We start from the raw sequence: 18,647 nt of genomic DNA, 5'->3' as shown, positions 1-18,647 counted from the left end.
GATTTCAAGGCCTCTTTGTTTTGTGGCGTTAAAGCCCATGCAGCAGTAGTAAGCCGAGATGGCGTTGTGATTAGCTGTCACTGAGAACAATGGAAGAGGGAATGGAAATTGTCATGTAACCCTTGGTTTGAGACAAAGGACGGGCGTCGACGCTGACGGCGGAAATGTCAAGCTCGTTTCCAGAAACAGGGCGCCGCCGCCACAGAAGGCCCAGGCAAACAAGGTGAGGAAAAAATAGAACGGCTAAGGGATAAGCGGGAGAAGGGAAGAAAAAAAGCAAAAAGCAAAAAAGGCTGAAATCAGGTTACCCGATGGAGTGGTACCAGACGGGAAACCTGGACGTGTCCTGTTCTCTTGGGAACATTGAAACTGGGGTGGAGGGACCGAGGCCCGGCTTGTGCGCGCCCATCAAGGTGAGGGCGTGTGGGCAAGCCGTAATTTTTTTTTTTTTTTGTCAAGTTTGCCTGGACTGTACTTTTTGCTTGTGCGAGTCCATGCACAGACGGGATGCATGCGGAAAAGAAGGAGATGACGGGGTGTGAGAAGACCAACAGGCACTTTGTTGCATCAAATGACACGGGCCACGATGATGTTGGAATCGATACATGACATGTAAGTATCATGCCGTGCCGTGTAAACGTGAATGTAAGATGAAGCGCCTCATAAGAGCCAGAAGATTCGAGAGACGGCCCAGAATCACATAAAAAGCACGGACACAAAAAGCACAAAAACAAGAATAAGAACAAGAAAAAAAAGAGGCAGCTCATAGTTAGGGCAAGAAAAAGGGCGGGATGGAGGGTACCGTGACAGGCGCTGGATGCCGGTCCAGAATAGCCTCATCGGCAAGCACCGTGTGATTGGATCCGTGGTCCCGTCCAACCAGCTGGGACACGCGTTCATTCGCCCAAGGGACAGACAGGAAGCCCGCAGGCCCTTGCGAACACGGGACAGCGATGGGGCCCGTGGTGATGATGATGAGATGATGATATCGCCCGGGAGAAGACGAAGGGAGGAAGCAGATGGACCGGCGGAGGGGGAAAGAGGGTGTGAGCAGAGGCAGAGGCACAGCGAGAAGCACAGATCACTTACATCGGAGCAAGCCACGCTCGAGGCCAGAGCAAGCAAAAGAACATGATCCAATCACACGGCCAAACTGTCTCGTTCACGACAAGCCCATTCTCCCTCACGCCCCTCCTCTTTGTAAGGTACTCGTAAGTGTTGAATGACACCATGTTACCGGAACCACACAAAGAAGGCCCTTTGGAGGAGAAGCAGAGCAGAGTAGAGTAGCATTTTACTCACATTTCACCACTTACTCCAACGAACAATTACTCCAACGGCCCGATGTGATCAAATGGCAAACGCGGCAACCGTAAGTTCTGACCACCACCAAACTAATGTAACTACCTGCCTACATCTACTTCTCCGAAAAAGAAACCAATAGGTGATGATCAGCCGGGCGGGCGCTGGATCCGCGGCCTTCCTTGCTGCTGTTGGAAACAAAATCTCATCACCCGTCCCAAATTTTTTCTCTTAACCTTCTTGGCATAAGATTCCATCATTTAGCATGGAAAACCCGCCAGCCTGGACTAACGGAGAAAAAAAAATGAACTGTTATACGATGACATGAAACCAGTAGCTTGGTTCCTTCGCTCGCAAAGTACGTCCGGAACGGGCATGGAGCGGCGAGAATGGGCCATCAGCCTCAAACTTGCTCGTTTTGCTGGGCTTTTTTTGAGGCTCCGTAATTCCAGCCTTTGTATGTGCTTTGTGTCCGGAACAAGAATTGGCAGCCGCCATAGAAGAACAGAAAAAAAGAAAAGTGATAGGATACAGACGCTAATGACAGACAAGAACGCCCACGTTTCTTTGCTCTCTTTTACACGCCCCTGTCCGTTATGTCTAAGCTAGTAGAAGATGGCTTGTAGTGTACGGAGTAGATGCGCAAAGAAGTGCTAGCAAAGCGGGAGAAATCATTGCCCGGACGAGCTTGAGATGCTGCAGTAGTCGGTAATAGCTCAGTTCAGTAGCAAAGTAGCAGTGCTAAGACGATGCTTATTTAGACGAATTTCATCATGTCCAGGCCACATCAAAACATACCTACCTAGGTAGAGAGAGATAGCGACTCACTCTCCATGGCTCATACCACTGCGCAATCTAACCTCGGCCTCGGGCATGATAGATAATTAAAACGGCCATCTTGTCGTGGTACGATACTCACGATAACCAACAGCCGTCAACCGGACATAAACGTGCGGCTCCAAATCCCACAATCTCGCACCCCGTCCGTCCACCTGAGCCAATCGCAGCCTATCTAGCCATCATAGGCCTCCATAAACTCCATAGATACGGATATACATGTCAATTACGCCAAGCACACAAACAACATCACCACACCCTGAAAAAAAAATTCAAGAACCTGGATAGAAAAAGACAGCTGCCGCGCAAAAATGTCACTTTTGCTAGTGCCGGCGCAAAACATCGTCACACGGGTCCCAAGATTTTGCCCAAGAGAACACCCTCCTCCCCGATGTGCGTCGGCATCTCGAACAGCACCGTCCAGATAGGGCAACGAATCTCCTTTGCCCTTGGCTTCAGCCCATCTTTGTGCCCCATGTATGAGCTGCGTGGCCTAAGCCTTGGCTAGCAGGACATTTTGCTGGGAACCTCGAAGACTTGCTTGGCCTTTTCATCCTTCGCGCCTTCAGGGGTGTTATCAAGAAGGAAGCAGCCAAAACAGGATGGGGGGGGGTGTGTCGTCGTCTCCGAAAAGAGACGGTCTCCCAAACAAGCCCCTTCGGGATTCAGCTCTCTTCTTTGGATTCCGTTTCTTATTAGAGCCTCGGCCTTGGCATCGAGTTCAGCTCAGCTGTGTTCGAAAGAAAAAAGTATATCGTTCACTAGAATGGCAGCACGGGAGTGGTTTGGAGATGAAAGAGGGCCCAGCCCATCTTCCCATGGACCAATGAGTGCTCGACATCTACTCAGCCAAGTCAGCCAGGATAGATAGTCGACGAGCCACTTTCGATACTTTGAAAGTTTAGGCAGATCATCTCGCCGGCAGTGAACTGACACTTTTTGGGGGGCTCCCTCACTAACCCCCATGCCACTACTCCTCCCCCAACGCCCATCAACAAGGCCATATGGTTTGCTGCATCGTAAAAAAGAAGGAAAAGAGGCGTGCTCTGTAGCGCGGGAGCCTTGAACTTAGTCGGCAGCCTAACGAGGATCCTTCTCACGATAGGATCAGTATGAAGTCCTAGCGGTCCTAGCAGCCTCGCATCGTAGCAGATTCGCAATAGATTACAGCCCCAAGCAGAAGCTCAACACCAAGTCCTGCAAGAGTCTACCTCTTGACAGGGAGTATTTCAGGTCGCTTCAGTTTGGCTGCGGCTGGCCTGCCGGCCACCCATGTTGAAAGTCCTCAACTGGGCAAAAAACCCTTGCCATTTCTCTATTTTGCTTCTCTCTTGGTCGTCGTCTTGGAGAGCCTTGTCAGACACGTCCACGCACATCCATGCAGCTTCAGGAAACGGCCAGCACTCCACCAGATACCGTCCAGTACGGCAATGTGGGAGCAATGCTTGCCATGTTCGGGCTGCCCTGTCCACCCCTGGTAGCCTAGCCGTGCTGGCACCTTGGCGACTTACAAGGCAAGGCACGGAGCATCACTCCTTATCCGGCGTCGAGTGCGAAAGGGGCCAATCTGTGAGCTTCGCCTGGAGTTGTCGTTGCTGCGCGCTGATTGGCCAGGATACGCCAATCTGAGGGCCCTTGGGATGAAGACCCTTGTTCAGGCCCTCGACACTTCGTAGATCGATGTATTCTCCGGGGGCCATGGCCAAAGAGGTTCAAGTACGAAAAGCACGGACTGACGGCAAACGGGGCATCAATTACCTCTACGGGCTTGCGCAGCTTCTTCGACTTTCGTGCTTACACTAGCAACGCCAAATCCATATGGGTTTCTGCGAGATAACAGCGAGTCAAACACCGAAATTTGGCAAGTGGTATTATTTAGCCGTTCAAGAGCAGCATCGGGGTTTGTACTGGCAGTAAAACACACAGCTTGAGTGCATTCGCAATCCTCCTCTTCCCCATACTTCATACAGGGGGGGCCAGTCGGCTCGCTTCGCCGTCTCGTAGCACAATTCTTGCTCTTGGCATGTCAGGCAAGCCTTTGTGCGACGTGACAGGTTTTGCAACACGATATGATAACGCTAGCAGAGATGCAAGAAATGAGCTCGATTAATCTTAAACTTCCAACGCAAGGAAAAAAGGCAGGCAAAGAGAAAAAAAAAAAAAGCCACCTTTCTGCTGCGACTAGCCAATGACGGCACTTGTCGACCAACGCTTGCTCGCAAGAGGGGAGGCAATTTCATGCAACCACACAGAAAGCAATTTATTGGATTTGGAGGAGGGTTGGAGTGGTGAAATGGGGTGGGCAACTAATACTGCGGCCTACCTGTGCTGCTACCCTCCACCAGCATGGCTATTTGCAACGATATGCAGGTCGTAAACGAGGACTATTGGACGCGGCCTTCTGCAAGTTCAATATAACGGCAACATATCGAGTTGGCTGCTAACCTGGACTTACACACACAGCGTGAGAAAACCAGACGATTTATCATCCGGTGGGTCGGTTGGCATTGCGGGAGGCACGGCACGAAGCCCGTTAGCAGTAGACCCTGAGTCCACCTTTCGCCCTCTCCATACAGTACTGATTCAAAGCAGATAGTGCTCGTATGTACGAGTCCTTGGTAAAACGCGTCCAAGAACCTGCTGTGCCGCGACGGCAAATTGTGGCGCTGGCAACAGGAGACTTCTCGTGGCCCCTTCGTCGTCCTCCCCAAATGGGCATCCCGTCCTTCATCAGGGATGCCTCTGACGCAGTGGCTAGCCCGACCAACACCTGGACAAAAGCGTTTCGACGTGCTGAAGCGCAAGTCAATGACGCTAGACAAGTCTCTTCTTCTTCATCCCAAGGGCGTCCTCCTTCATGTCTGTAGTTCCCATTCGTTCGGTCGGGCATTAACCCGGGCTATCGGCGTCCACTAGTCTCAATGTTGTCTTAACCATGTGTATGTCCTGTCTGCTGGCAAGAAAAAGAATGCCCAAACCACCGCAAGGGGAACTGCCCAAGCGGTAAAAGCATTATGGGGACTCTGATCCAGCAAACCGGTGAGCAGAATACGGGGTGCAGCAGCGGCATCCACAGTAAGAAGAACATGCTGCTTACATTCCCAGTAGCCGCAGCGAACTATTGCTTCCAGCCGGGGGCTGATGGAAGATGGGAATAGCGAAAAGAACATGCTCACAGAATCCGCATCCCACGAGGAGCAGCGCCACGCACACCCCTCTAAGGCACGGAGATGTGCACAATTGTGAAGCAGGCCGTGAGAGATGGACGGAGGGGGTCCAGATGCTGCAGCACAGCCAATAACTCTTTGCTCCTCACGGCGAAGGCGAGAACCGCAAGAAGGTTGGCGCCAGAGGAATGCGGGGAAATATTGTGATCTATCACAATCCCAGCATGTGGTTTGAACGAACCCCCGAAGTCCTAGACAAAATGCGTCAGAGGAGACGCAGAAGGAGAAAAAAGCTGAGCCAAACATGAGGGAGACCCCGACCCGAGTTCTAGGCTTTTGGATCCAGGCCATGGCCGGCGACCGTCTAACACCTGTCTTGTCTCTGATCCTGATCAAACCCAAGGGAGGGAAACGGCTTGGACCAGCTCATCTTGTATACGAGAAGCAGCCAAGCGCCGGCGTTGCCTTGGCAGGACAAGCAGTCGCGCTATTCGGACACAAGTAGAAGAAGCGCTCTCTTGGGGGAGAGGCGAGACATGGGAGAGGGAGGATGACTCCCCAATATTGGACAGGCCCTGTCCCCTCTCCGTCTCTCTCCCTCCTTGTCGGGTTCGTGCCCTTTCTCTCCCTTGCATCTCGACTGCCGGAGGGGACAGGCATGGACGACGGAGCAGTGTACGAATCTGCACTCTTTGTGCGCCGTTGTGCTAGTACAAAACCGTCCGAAAAAGCTGTCACATATCATCAACCCCAAGACCACACTTCTCGCTCTGAACATATCCACCAGAGCAGTCCCGGCCCGCCCGCTGCGCCGTCGCAACTCGGCCATGATGCCATGGGCGGGTTCACCTTCTGCACGTGGCTTCGCTCCTGTTCAAAGGGAGGTGCTGCAGCTTTCATGCAGAGAGGATGGATAACTCGGTTTCTTCTGGGTTCGCGCAAGGGGGAGGACCTTTCCCTTTCCGGGCGTCCCGCAAACCTGACAGGTCCAGTGCGTCTATCAATCACGATGCAACATCCTATCCCTTCTCCCCACTCTGCTCTTCTTCTTGTTCTATCGGTAAAGAAGAAAATCGGGACCCCCCAGTGACAAAAAGCGGCTCTCGTGGGTATCGGTGCTGGCTCTCTGGGTACGCAAGCTCGTCTGGATCCAGCGAAACTGCTGTCGTTCCAGCTAATACGAGTAGGGGGGAAAGCCAGAGAGCGCGCAAAGATCAACCACATGGCAATCTCGCCTTTGTGTGTGCGGCTAGCCAATGAGGCCCCGTCGACCAAGGAGGTCACTGGAAGCGGTCATGCAAGGCACGCAAACCATCATTGTCCAACGAGAAACAACAACCCCCCAAAATTTGGGACTTGGACCAACGAGCTCTTGTAGACGCCCTCCCACTCGTCCATCCAGTCTTTGATACCCATAGTTAGTGGCAGTTTTGAACGAGACGTGATTCCATTGCATGACGATGCTTGATTCAAATTGATAAGCTAGCATCCACAGCACTGCGACCTGAGCTATTATTTTGCCTGAGCAAGTCGTTCCATCGTACAAACGGTGCCGGTAATAAGCAAGACCTTGTTTCGGACTCTTTCCCATTCCAGTTCTCTTGCTAGCGGTAGGCGTTTAACGTGGATCATCCGTAGCTATTGAAGGGAAATGATATAATTAGTACTCGTACGAGCACTCCGTACTAAATACCAAGTACCTGACTCTCCGTAGGCCTTGCTCTTGCTGTGAGCCGAGAATAGCAGCAATCTCAGACCCTCATCTTTTGTGAATCAGAGGGTCCGGCAAAAGCGCATAGCTGTAAGCACCAGCGATCCGTTGCGCGCGCTGGCGCCCGGCACCCGAAATTTGAAATTTGAAGGCAAGCAAAGAATAGCACGGCTACTAGCGGAGGCGCTGCCGTATTCATGACGGCACTAAGATGGGCATTTGATACGTGCTCCGTTTCCATGGTCGATCGTCGCGCAGCCTGGACGATGAAGGTGAACATGGTTCAGTGCCGAAAATCGCCCTGGCATCGAAGAAGAAGAAAAAAAAACCACCCCCCTCTCTCTAGGCTATTATACAATCGATGTCGTCACTTCCAAGACATCGGCCTCAGCTGTACCGTAGCCCGAGTTTTCCCAAGTGCAAATAGCTTCCATAGGCTACGCTGTTTATGAGCAGACTATTACTCAGTAGCTTGGAGCTGCCCAGTGAACGCTTCATGCTTTGAACCCGAAATTTCCCTTGCGGAGAGGATGCCCCCCTCGTTTGCCAAAAACGTGCGATAGGCAAAGCGAATCGGACGATTGTCGCCAACCTGCTGCACGCATTGCTCCATACTTTTCTTTGACGTGCAATTCCCGCGACGGACGGTACTCGTAGATTTGACTCAGGGGTCCCATCGTTTGCCCTCAAAGGTGAGCCCACCAGTCCAAGCGCAGACGAGCGTTCAAAACGGAAACGCGGTGGATCTTTTCATATCTGGTGGATCTGCTGGTCCAGCAAAGGGGGGTGTGTGAAGTTTGTGTTGAGTCTTTCGCAGGCCATCCAGGTGGGAGGAAACTAGAGCCCGTCGCAGTTAGTCTCCAGCCCTTACTCAAAAGAGCTCAAGCGGGAAGAAAGCAAAAAGAGAGAGAGATGTGACGAGGGTGTCGGGAGGGCTGGCAGGGCTTGGTCGTCGATCTCATTTGGTCCTAGTTCGGGGGTCCTGACTCGGAATAGCTGCATGAAACAAAGAGGCGAGAGGGCGCCTTTCTTTGGGGGGAATGGCATCCAATCTTTTAGGCGCCTCAAAGACGCCAATAGGACACCCTCAAGCAACTGAAAGGGAATGGCGGAGGCAATGAGCCCCAAGCTTCATTTGACATATGTTGGGGGAAACGGTGGCGGTGGTGCCAGCAACAGCGAAATGGCTGATGATAGTGGCAAAAGCCATGCAGCCTCATATTACAGTAGAGAGGTGAGAGGCGCCTCTGAAAGTGCAAAGTAGTATTGATCATGCGAGGACCGTCAGCGCGCCGCAACAGCCAGCCAATGGATCATTTGATCGGGAGATTTGGTTCTGATGGTGGGGGGACCAATAGCAAGACTCGTCCTGCACACATTTGGCCTTGTACATTTGCCAAGGTATGGGTTCGTTTACAAGCTGGCCAGTGCAGCTCTGATTTGGTTTGCTTTTTGCTCGAGTCATTCCAAGCCAATGCAAGGCACCGTCTAGTGCTTGTGCTCATCTCCATGCGTGGGAGTCATAGGGAAAGCAAACCACGATTCAACCAGATTAGCTGTTACGGCGTAGTCTCCGCAAATTACTCCATAATAGCTCATACATACGGCACCATTCCCCCAAACTGCTAGCCCAAGTCATAGATAGCAGGAGGGGAGCTATTATAGGGCAACTTTTGGTGTCTTGTGTGCTTCGTTCGTATCTCGTACCGTATTGCGCAAGCCATGGCTGAACCTGACGATCACCCGCCCATCTTGGGCTAAGAAACGGCGCCGTCTACATTCTCACTAGAGATGTGCTCAAGATAGCCTCAAGAGCCATGGCCCGTCGCGCCATGCCAGTCGCGGTCTTAGTCCTGTTCCAGCCCGGCAAGGCGTAGCAACACTCCCTCCTCCACTTCTCAGACGAGCTGAACTCTGAGCGGAGCCTAGTTTCCATAACGGTTTGACCCAGATCCGAATAAGGGAGATTCGAAGTCGCTATTTGAGCCACCCACGTGCCCTTCTTCTTTTTCTCCCGATGCCCTGGTCCTCTTGGTGAATCGCCCAGCTTGAGTGAGACGATGGGGCGTCTTTCACCACAGTCCAAAGGGGGGCACGAGCTCAACCTGAGTCGAGCATCGACCATGTTAGCGGTAGCAAGTTTGCTGAAGCGCGGCGGGAGTGGCGACCAAGGCGTCTTAGCCAATGCTTGGTATTGATACGCGCACGAAGTTGCTTTGTCCCGTCCTTGTGTCCCCTTTCCAGGCTTCTCATGTTTCTGCCGCTGGATTAGATTAAGTTTGGGCTTGAGCACGGGATATGATGGGCTTGACGCCGCGGCCCTCCTAGCGCATGCCTTGTGCATATCTCATCCCATCTTCATCTGGCAGACATTGCGAATACAGCTGCTTATTCGCCACGGCTATCGCTGATTGCTGATTACTTCGTACCCAGCGCAATGGTGAGCAGAGAAAAAAAGTCTCCGCCCGTCAGTGACCCAAACCCGGGAGCTTCAGTAAGCCACTACGGCAAGGCGAATTGGCCGTGACCACAGCGCTGGGATACCGACGGAGTGGGAAAGACGAGATAAAGAAACAGAAACATGCCATCGCCCGTGCCCAGGATGACGTGCTTTCCGGTGGATAAGCAAATAAGGTACATCCAACGCTGGCACCACTTTTCTTCCGCCGGTGTGTGGTGATACACGGCGAGTAGCAGGTAGGCTCCGTAATGGCTGGTATGGAGAAAAGGGCTGTTAGTGCTATAACTGATCGTTTTTTTGTTCCCTTTCTTTGCTCACGGCAGTGGGTGAATCTGACATGACAGGCCAAGCTTGATCAACCAGGGCTGAAACGGATTTGGCGGCCGTTTTTTTCGACTGCCTCTGGCAATTAGGGCTGTGGTTTGGACTAGGCGCGCTGGGTAGTATTTGAAATTCCTTTGATTGCAAGAGTCAGAGCGAGCCGTGAGCCGATTGCAAGTTGGTAATCGTCGTCAAAGTGCCTAGTAGTAGCAAGCAGCCCGTAGTTGGAGTGAAGATTCGACATTGGATGTTTTGCACTTTTGAAAACAAAAGACCTCGCCATCCTGCTCATAATCTGATCTGATCAACGCGTCTTAGGCACATGGCACGTGGGCAGTTGCTCTGCTGCTTTTCAGCGCAATGGCTCTCCGCATCATCCGATCTCATCTTCCAGTATGGGGTACCGGCGATGCCAGGCTGTGCACATCGTTGGGCCATGCCAATGTCCGTGGACCCCGTAATGCCTCCTGTCGATGAATAATAATAGGCCCTGCTCATAATACTGTACGCATCCTGCTCAAGCCCTCACTCTCCCGCCAATGTCTGTTGCGCCCGCTAGTTGGGGAACACACATCCGAGTCGGCACGTTCCAGAGGCCGAGCCCGGTTGGTAGCGTGCGGTTTGACGCACACGACACCAACAGGGACGACTGAACGACCCATGCGATGCCGTATCGGCCTTGCTAGTGGGATGCTGTCATGTAAGACCCCAAACTGCGTCCGGACTAGTCGTGATGTGAGGCGGTTTGGAGGGCTGTTGTCTGTACTGCTTGCAGGCGGCTTGTGAAATTTGGGGAAATGCATCATGGATGCCTCGGAATGCCCTCCATTATATCCCTAGTTGCCTAGGGCTTGGGATCCTTCAATTGGAAAGGCGTGCCCAAAGGGCTTTGAGCTCAGCTCAAGACCATGTTTTCCTTCCTAGGGTAGTGTTACACAGATGCCTTGTTTTTATTTCCTGCTTGAATTGGCCAATCCACTCAACCGTCTATTACGAAATACAGGGTAACTCAGCAGAGGAAGTAAAGCGGCGAGGTTGCATCACCAGTCCTTTTCGTTTGCACAACACTGCTTGGAGAAAAGTCCCTTCATTGGCGATATCTTTCCTATTCCGGGGTCAAGCGCCTGTCTACTGCAGGTGATGATGCGTGGTTTGCTTCAAGGAACTGTGTGTGCAGTATATTTCGACGAGGGTCCAAAAAGTGATATCATCTGCAGCGTGCATTACATGTTGCAGTATATGTCGATTATCGCGGGGTTGGAATGGATGGACGTCTCCAAGTTTAGACATTCCCCTGCAATGGCTGCCTCTGCTCTCCTCATTTCTGACAATAATGGTGCTCGCTTCTGCACGGTCGCTGAAAGAATCCTTTATTTGGATCAATTCCTTCGACAGGGCGAAATACAGATATTACTGTAGGGCGCATGCATGTTACGCGCCAGGGATCCCCTCTTACCGCTTATATCGTTTTCACGCCCACCCTCTTCACTGGATAATTATTTTCGTCTTCAATGTCCATGGCAGCCTGATGAAACCTCGCCAAGTAATGATGTTGGTGGCTGCTTCGCAACACGAAGCCATCGTGAGTTCCAAGGCAACGACGTCAACCCGGTAGCCATCATGTCCTTTAACGTAATACCCTGCCGATCGCTATGCTCGTATACTTCAGGGTTGCCGCCACGAATGAAGCAGGTTGGCTGCTAGGCTCAACGCGAGCCGTGCATGACGACGACCGCCTCGCCTTCAGAAAAGCACTTGCACTGCAGTCCTGCAACTCGAAATAAACCTGGCTCCAGGCCAGCTTTCGCGCGGCCCCCCGGAATGCTCCTGCGCGCTGCAAGTTCTCTGCATCCCTCGATGGAGACCCCCCATCAATCCTTCGAGCCAATGCCAAGAGGCTACTCCGTGTTTCCCCAAGAAATAAAAATCCCCTAATTGCAGAGACGTATCGTCTAAGTCTGCCCCCGTAGGGATCTCTCTCCACAGCCGGGGAACCTGCCATTGCATGCCCAAATGAAACGCACGCATTCGCTTGAGGGGTACCTTACTTGTATGTACGTCGAGCAAGCGAGGGTTGGCCGCTGGCTGCGGCCTTTGATCCACTACCACGTAAATTAATTTCAAAGGGGTTCATTCGGTTGTCAGATACAGTAGCACTGAGCAGAGCGAAGAACCTTGTCTGATACGGACGGTCAAAGAACAGCGCGATACTGGTGGTGCCACTACGGAGTACTACTCAAAATGCTGATACTGGCATGGACCCTGGTGATCCGGAGATCCCCCAGACAAATCTCGTTGACATGACTGTAAATGGCCTGGCTGGATGTTTAGCAGTAGGTACATATCTATGGCGAACAGGTTTGATTCAATAATGCACGGCAAGATGAGGTAGCAGTCCATGGTCCCCACTGCAACCAGCCGCACCACCGCAGGCTTTGCCATGAGTGGGCTTGGTAGAGTAGCAGTGCATACAACAGTAGGTATGCTACTTTGTAAGGAGCGCAAACTTGGACTAGTCGTAGTTGGAGCTGCACGAGTGTGTCTTGGCCAGAAGGCAGGTTTCCTGGCCATGGCTGGATAGTCAGTCGTCCTGTTAGGTGATGGAGGAGGGAGGCAAGGAAGAAAGGGATGGGACCCCTCAAAACGACATCACCCCAAATCCCCAACCAAGCCAAGCCTGTACTCGTAATATGGAGGCAAAGGATGACGGGCCACCAGCACGGAATCTGCCTGGACGGTCGACTTGGTGGTGATGGAGGTAGGCTTGGTGTTGGTTGCTAGTGGCTAATGACGGTCCCTGTCGAACTGGCTGCCGTCGCCATGCACCAATCCCGTGCGACGTCCAAGCCTCCAGAAGCAGGTGAAATCGCAAAGGGCATGGTCGAGCTTCTAGCGGCCTCCACACCATCCCTTGATAGCAGCACATGGCCATACAGTCGTAGTGTGGACGACGAGCTTGTGTGTATGTAGTCTAAGCGATGCTCAACTCGAACCAACTGCATCACGGCTGGGAGACTTTGGCGTCGTCTCGCTAGCGGATGGTCGACTCGCCCTATCGAGGCAGATCTGAGAGGGTGATCACCGTCCTTCCGCCTCGTCATGGCCAATGGGCGTCATGATCCAGGTGCGCCTCCCGCAGATGTGCAAGTCGGCACGGTTGGCGTTGGATGGGTATCGCACCAGTTCTGCAACAACAAGGGGGACAAGGTTGATCGTGTCGCTATTCCCAAGTCCTACTCTGCCGCTGCCGTGGCCACACTGTAGATGAGGTTTTTTTCGTCCCTCGTTTCTCTTATCCTTCCCTCCGGCTGTTGCAACGATACAGACGAACAAGAAAAAAAAAAACTCTTCTCCCGTGGGTGCCATCAAGGCATCCGCGTGAGCCGTTAATACGGCCATGTCCGAGGAATGAAGGGCAACGGCAGCTGGTTCAATAGCACGGCGCACCATGGCTAGTGAATACCACCTCCAGCTCAGCCGTTTGGTCGCTGGTAATATCCGAGAGCACCACCCCCAGACGATGCCTGTTTAAGCGCTGTAGTAATACAGAGATGCCGTGCGACGATCTGAGAGCTGGTATCTGCAGGATTATGCTGTGGCTGTTTTGGACTTCATTTCGGTGGATGATGCTGGCGCCGTGCTATTTTGCACCATCTTTGGCACCATGCCGCAAACTGTCGCCCATGCAGCTTGTTGCAGCTCGCAAAGGACATGGAGCAAGCGCCAATGGATTTGGAGCTGCCAGCGAAACTTCATGATGGCCATGCTAAGGAGACACTATCATTTCTCGGCTGGCGTCCTAGACTACCTGTTCCGCAGCGCATGGGGGTCATGACATGGGCGAATACGGCACTGCGCAGTAGTGTTCGTAGTCGTAGTCGTAGTATAGATTAACATCACATCAGGCATTCCTTTTAGTGTATTGTAGGATACCGCGTGCAATCACCCGGATGGTGTCAGCTATTGCATCTTTGCGAGCCAAGAGAAGCGCGGGACGAGTCCACATGACGGCAGTTTGGTGCTCCCAGGGGAGAGGCAATACGACTCGAGGTGGAGCGGCATTTTGATCAACTACCGGTACTGCCTCTAGGGGAATGTCTGCGTGCGTAGTTGCGTATCGTGGCTATCAAAGAGCATCATTTCTGGAGGAGCTTGTCAACGGCAAAGGGGGGATGATCATGGACAAGAACGCGGGCTGCTAGCCAAAGACGGCCTAGCTCCGAACTAGTCCCGTCACGGCATTCCCCACTGCCTCACTCCAAAACTGTTGCGTTTTCCTGCCTAAGGCACCAATCTCAAGGATCTTGCAGTCCTCATTTCCCTTTCGCTCCAGGGCATCCGTAGAACATTCCAGGGGTTGAGAGAAGATCGCTTGGGCAGTTCTCTGTGCTCCATAGCGGGCAACGGACTGGGCTGATATCACAGGTAGGAAAGGGGAATTGGATTGGGTAGAAAAAGAAAAGGGAGGGGGTCTCGGAAGATGGTCCGCAGGAAGGGCTCTGGAAGCATTGGCTGGGTGTTTGCCATGTGTCCCAAGCCAATTGATGAAGAAAATCTGCAACTGGATCTTTGACTTTCCACGGGCTTCCTTGAATTGACCAATCCAAGAATATCAAGGAAAATGAAAAAAAAAAAAATAAAAACGAAAAAAAAAAAAATTCAACATGCATATGCCTGTCTCCGTGTATCAGAGCGAAGACACTCCAGGGTGCATTAGCACTGTTGCACAACCGCTGTGGCATGAAATGCAGGATGACACGCGATTGAGTTCGTTGACGACTCAGGCAGTGTCGCACAGCGTCTGCAACCCCCTCTGTTTCCAATGCTGGGTACAATTTACAGCGGACTACAGAAGGGGCCAGCGGTTGCACAGAAGGAGGGGAGGCAGTCCCATGGGCTCATTGGCGGCTGTAATCACGACACCTCAGTGTCCAGTATCAATTATGCAGAGCACTTACTCGCATTGCAGTGATGAATTGATTGAATTGAGCACATCACGGCTTTGATGTCATGTCGCCTCGTCGTAAAAACCGCGTACAGTACATCAATGCTCTGCACACAGCTTGGTCCTTGTGACACAAGACAACCATCTCCGTCACCATTGCCGGGCTTCAATGCAACACGATAATCGAGAAAAATTTTCCCCTCCAGCTGCTCACATCTTCAATCTCCATGCCTGCCCGAGGGGCGAAAAACAGCCCACCAACTTGGCGTCACCTTTGATGCTGGATTGCCAATCTGCCCACAAGCGACCGCCCCGAGCCCGGCCGGCGCTCTTGAGTCACCCGCGACAAGAGAGCACGGGCGTGGCATCATGGCTCCAGCAAAAGTCGAATGTTCAGAGGCTAGCGAGAGCGAAAGAGAGAAAATGGGGAACAAAACTACGACTTCTGGGGCTCTCCCGCAACCCGCCAGCCCGCCCTAATGGAAGACCTGGCGCAATGTTCGTCTGCCGCTACGGCTGTCGCCAGACTGGAGAGCGCCAGACATGATTTGATTTTTGTTTAGAGCTGGGCTGATGGGCGACGCAGCGACGCCATCGCTACGCCGCCGTCAACGGACCTCCCCGCGCCGGTCGCTGCGAAACTCTGCGTGGTGTGCTTTGAGCATTAGCAGTGAGGCAGCATAAAATTTTTTCATGGGCGAACACAAAGGTGTGCAGGACAAGCCACACCTAGGCTGTGCGAAAAAAATTGCACGAAAAATTGCTTGCAAGAGAGCCTTGAAGCGTAGAGCAGCAGACATCAGCCACCCAGGCGTTGCCTCGCCCGCACACCCCCATGAAGCATAATATTGGCTGGCATCACGTCTTTGACGTTCATTTCACATCGAACGGCGCTATCTGGCCATCTTGCTGCAGGGCATGACCCCAAGCAACGCCAGGCCACACGCCCCCCCCGTGGTGAAGCTGGACTGTAATTCGCATCCTCACGCCCCCCTTTCAATCTCAACCTTGGTGGCCCACCCCCTTGTACTGAAGCAGCCCGTTTCCAGTCTGGATGCGACACTGCAGGCTCCTGAGTCCTGTCCTGAGCACCAGATGCACAAGCAAGACTCTGCCCATGCGTGGGCTCATGGCGACGGTACATCCAATGTGCGTACGGACGAGGCCCCCTCCCTCCCTCTCTCCGCAGCAGCCAGGCAGGTACCGTACAGCGTCTGTATGTACAGCGCCCATGCAGCGCTAGCCGTGCCAAACGGTGGTCATCCCTCGCCGTCCTCAGTTTTGCAGCGGCTGTGCTCAGGCTCAGGCAGGCTCAGGGGGTGTGCGCGCACCATGCCATACCTGCACCGTAAGTACCGTCCCAGACCAGAACCGTTAGCGTTAGTGCACCTCACCTCTTACACAATTTTTTTCACATCATATCATGGCCCTCCTCACACAAATTCTCGGGTGGGGCCTCGACTGACGCTGGGGTAGCACTAGCACTTCTCCACCCAAGCCAAGGTACCTCCATTCTCGTACCTCCGTCCTGCCCACTGCTGCTGCAGACCCACCGGTACCTCGTCGCAGGTACTCGGCCTCCCCACTTCCCTCCATTGCACCACACCACACCATGTCCACACCACTCACACTTTCAGTCGCACTCCAGCATCCCAGAAGAGTACATATGCATCCCGTTGCCCTCGCTTCATCTCTCCACTGCCTCTCGTCAACCTCACCAACTTTCTCCTTCTACCACTTTGCTCTCCTTTCAAGGCATCACGAAGACTCTTGTCAACTCTTTTATAATAACTCTTGACTCTTCGTCCACTCTCTGCATCTGAACCACTTCGACTCATACTACTTGCACTTGCACACTCGGGACTCTTCCCCCGCCTACTCTTCTACACACAACCAACCACCAACGCAATGGCTCTCGACATGTGGACTCACGAGTTCTGCCTCACCTGCGACCGACAGGTTCAGGTCGACGGCGACGCCTACTGCTCTGAAGCATGCAGAATGTCCGACTTCGAAAAGACTCCCTCTACTCCCAGCTCGCAGGCCAGCTCGCCCGGCTTCTCTCCCGTCTCCTACGCCAGATCAGGCAGCCTCTCCAGCCGACCTGCTCCCACCAAGTTCTTCCTGTCTCCCGCCTACGACTTCAACCAGGCCCAGCCCTACGGCTCAACTCCTCGGTCGTCATCGTCGTTTGGCAGCTACATGTCGGACATGTCACCTCTCTCCTCCAACCGGGGCCTCACCCCCTCGAGCTCACACAGCAGCCTCTGCTCCATGCAGAGCGTATCCTCTACCGCCGAGGCGAGCCAGCTGTCAGACAAGGCACGGATGGAACTGCGAGCATACGCTGTTTCATTCGAGCAGGTCAGACTGCAGCGCCGGCGATCATACTAAATAACCAACATCATCACACGAACTCGCATACACACATACCACACTCTACCACACTCTATCATCTACCATCACGCAACTCAATCATACGCAACACAATATGAAACGATACGAAACCATCCTACCATTACTTGCTATACTGTTCTTGTTCTTTTAAAACAAGCCCATTTTCTTTTACCTCATTTTTTATTTCCCTTGAGTTGTATCAAGACGGACGTTACACGGAGCACCGTATACCCATAAAAGCACTTTTTTGCCTCTTTGAAATTTTTTAATCGAGCGCACTGTCTTCTCTACACCCACCTCTTTATTATTTCTTTTGTCACGGAGTTTTATCACGGAATGATTTGGATTTGACGGGACCCCACTGCGGGCGTCTGTATACCACAACACAACACACAAAGATTGGGCGGAGACTTGATATCAAACCACTGTTTATTATTAGCATGGCACAAGGGAAACAAACACATTTGGGTGCTGGCGGGCAACACATTATGATATTTGGGACATGATCAGCGGCGCAGACCACAAGATTTTGGGATCAGAGCAAGAATGATGGCGCAGATAAAGGCAGTCGGCGTGCTGCAAAGCCGCCCGGTCTATGGAAATTTACTGTTTGGACACAAAAAGACCAAGGGAAGTGGGAAAGGGGAGAAGCAAAAAATAACGGATGGATTTCTGGAAATTGGATAGCTCAAGCTGAAGATGCTCTGCATCATCAATGAATAGAACAACCTGTCTAAGACTTGGTCAAAACAACTTCTACATTCCCTGACTTCGTTTCTGTGATGCGATTTGATGCTTGTGATTGGGCGGGCCGCCAAAGGTGTTACTCCAGTGGCGATAATCGATGCCGGTGCCGACTTGTGGTGACTGTCAGACTGAGCGACATCGGATCGACCTTGTACGTAAACTCTGTTCTATGGATGCGAGAGGCACTAGCAAGCTATCGTGATGCCCAATCTGCCACAGGGCATAATTAGACGGGCCCAACGAACCGCTGTTTTACTTAGTGGATGCTCTACTGCTGTGATCTAATGCTGTTGCTATCTTGTTTTGTGTCTGTTACTCTGCATGCCTACTAGCCCCGTGTGTATGGAGATACTACATGATGGCCTAGTGAATACTCGTAATGCAAGGTACTCGGTGCAAAGTGGAAACGTGCAGCCTCTTTTTCGATTGCGTCCCAAATGCGAGATGCCCAGCAGAGGCAAAAAGAAGGGAGCCGGCGTAAAGGGAAGACTTCAGGTTGCTTTGTGGGGGAGAAGCCCAAAGTGCCTACGGTAGCCGTGCCTGACCGGCGTGGGGATGGGGATGGGAGAAAAGTGTACGATACTTTGTTGACGTAGATTTAATCAAGGGTAAGGGGGGAAGAACTTTGTAAGGGGGGCAAACAATAACCTTGGAAGTTAGTTGATGCTTGTTTATTTTTTCCTTGGTGATTGAGTTTTTCTTGTTGTGTACCTGACGGGACTTTAATTCCTTGGGGGTCGTTTTTTTTGTTTCGTGGTG

At 52.4% G+C, this 18,647-nt stretch overlaps 4 protein-coding genes across 4 annotated transcripts; 2 read left to right on the top strand and 2 right to left on the bottom strand.

Annotated features, from left to right (window-relative positions):
• Positions 1-390: 390 nt before the first annotated feature.
• Positions 391-816, bottom strand: V8C40DRAFT_235721 (uncharacterized protein; the record flags this gene model as incomplete). The annotated part of the gene is made up of 1 exon (XM_083213898.1): positions 391-816. A coding segment is annotated over exon 1 (359 nt), but the record flags the coding sequence as incomplete, so codon positions are not given.
• Positions 817-4,896: 4,080 nt separating this feature from the next.
• Positions 4,897-5,756, bottom strand: V8C40DRAFT_142842 (uncharacterized protein). Its single transcript, XM_083211217.1, has one exon. The coding sequence runs from the start codon at positions 5,655-5,657 to the stop codon at positions 5,058-5,060; it is 600 nt and encodes a 199-aa protein (XP_083077053.1). The 5' UTR covers positions 5,658-5,756; the 3' UTR covers positions 4,897-5,057.
• V8C40DRAFT_235717 (uncharacterized protein) lies at positions 5,700-6,403 on the top strand. The gene has a single exon (XM_083213897.1). It carries the CDS (start codon positions 5,857-5,859, stop codon positions 6,394-6,396), a length of 540 nt encoding a protein of 179 aa, XP_083077052.1. The 5' UTR covers positions 5,700-5,856; the 3' UTR covers positions 6,397-6,403.
• Positions 6,404-16,652: 10,249 nt separating this feature from the next.
• Positions 16,653-17,138, top strand: V8C40DRAFT_262557 (uncharacterized protein; the record flags this gene model as incomplete). Its single annotated transcript, XM_083219373.1, has 1 exon — positions 16,653-17,138. The coding sequence occupies one exon, from the start codon at positions 16,653-16,655 to the stop codon at positions 17,136-17,138; it is 486 nt and encodes a 161-aa protein (XP_083077051.1).
• Positions 17,139-18,647: the final 1,509 nt, after the last annotated feature.

Source organism: Trichoderma camerunense (genome assembly GCF_050948025.1).
Source record: "Trichoderma camerunense strain CBS 138272 chromosome Unknown V8C40scaffold_3, whole genome shotgun sequence".
Taxonomy (NCBI): domain Eukaryota; kingdom Fungi; phylum Ascomycota; class Sordariomycetes; order Hypocreales; family Hypocreaceae; genus Trichoderma; species Trichoderma camerunense.
This window is presented reverse-complemented; position numbering and strand designations above follow the sequence as displayed.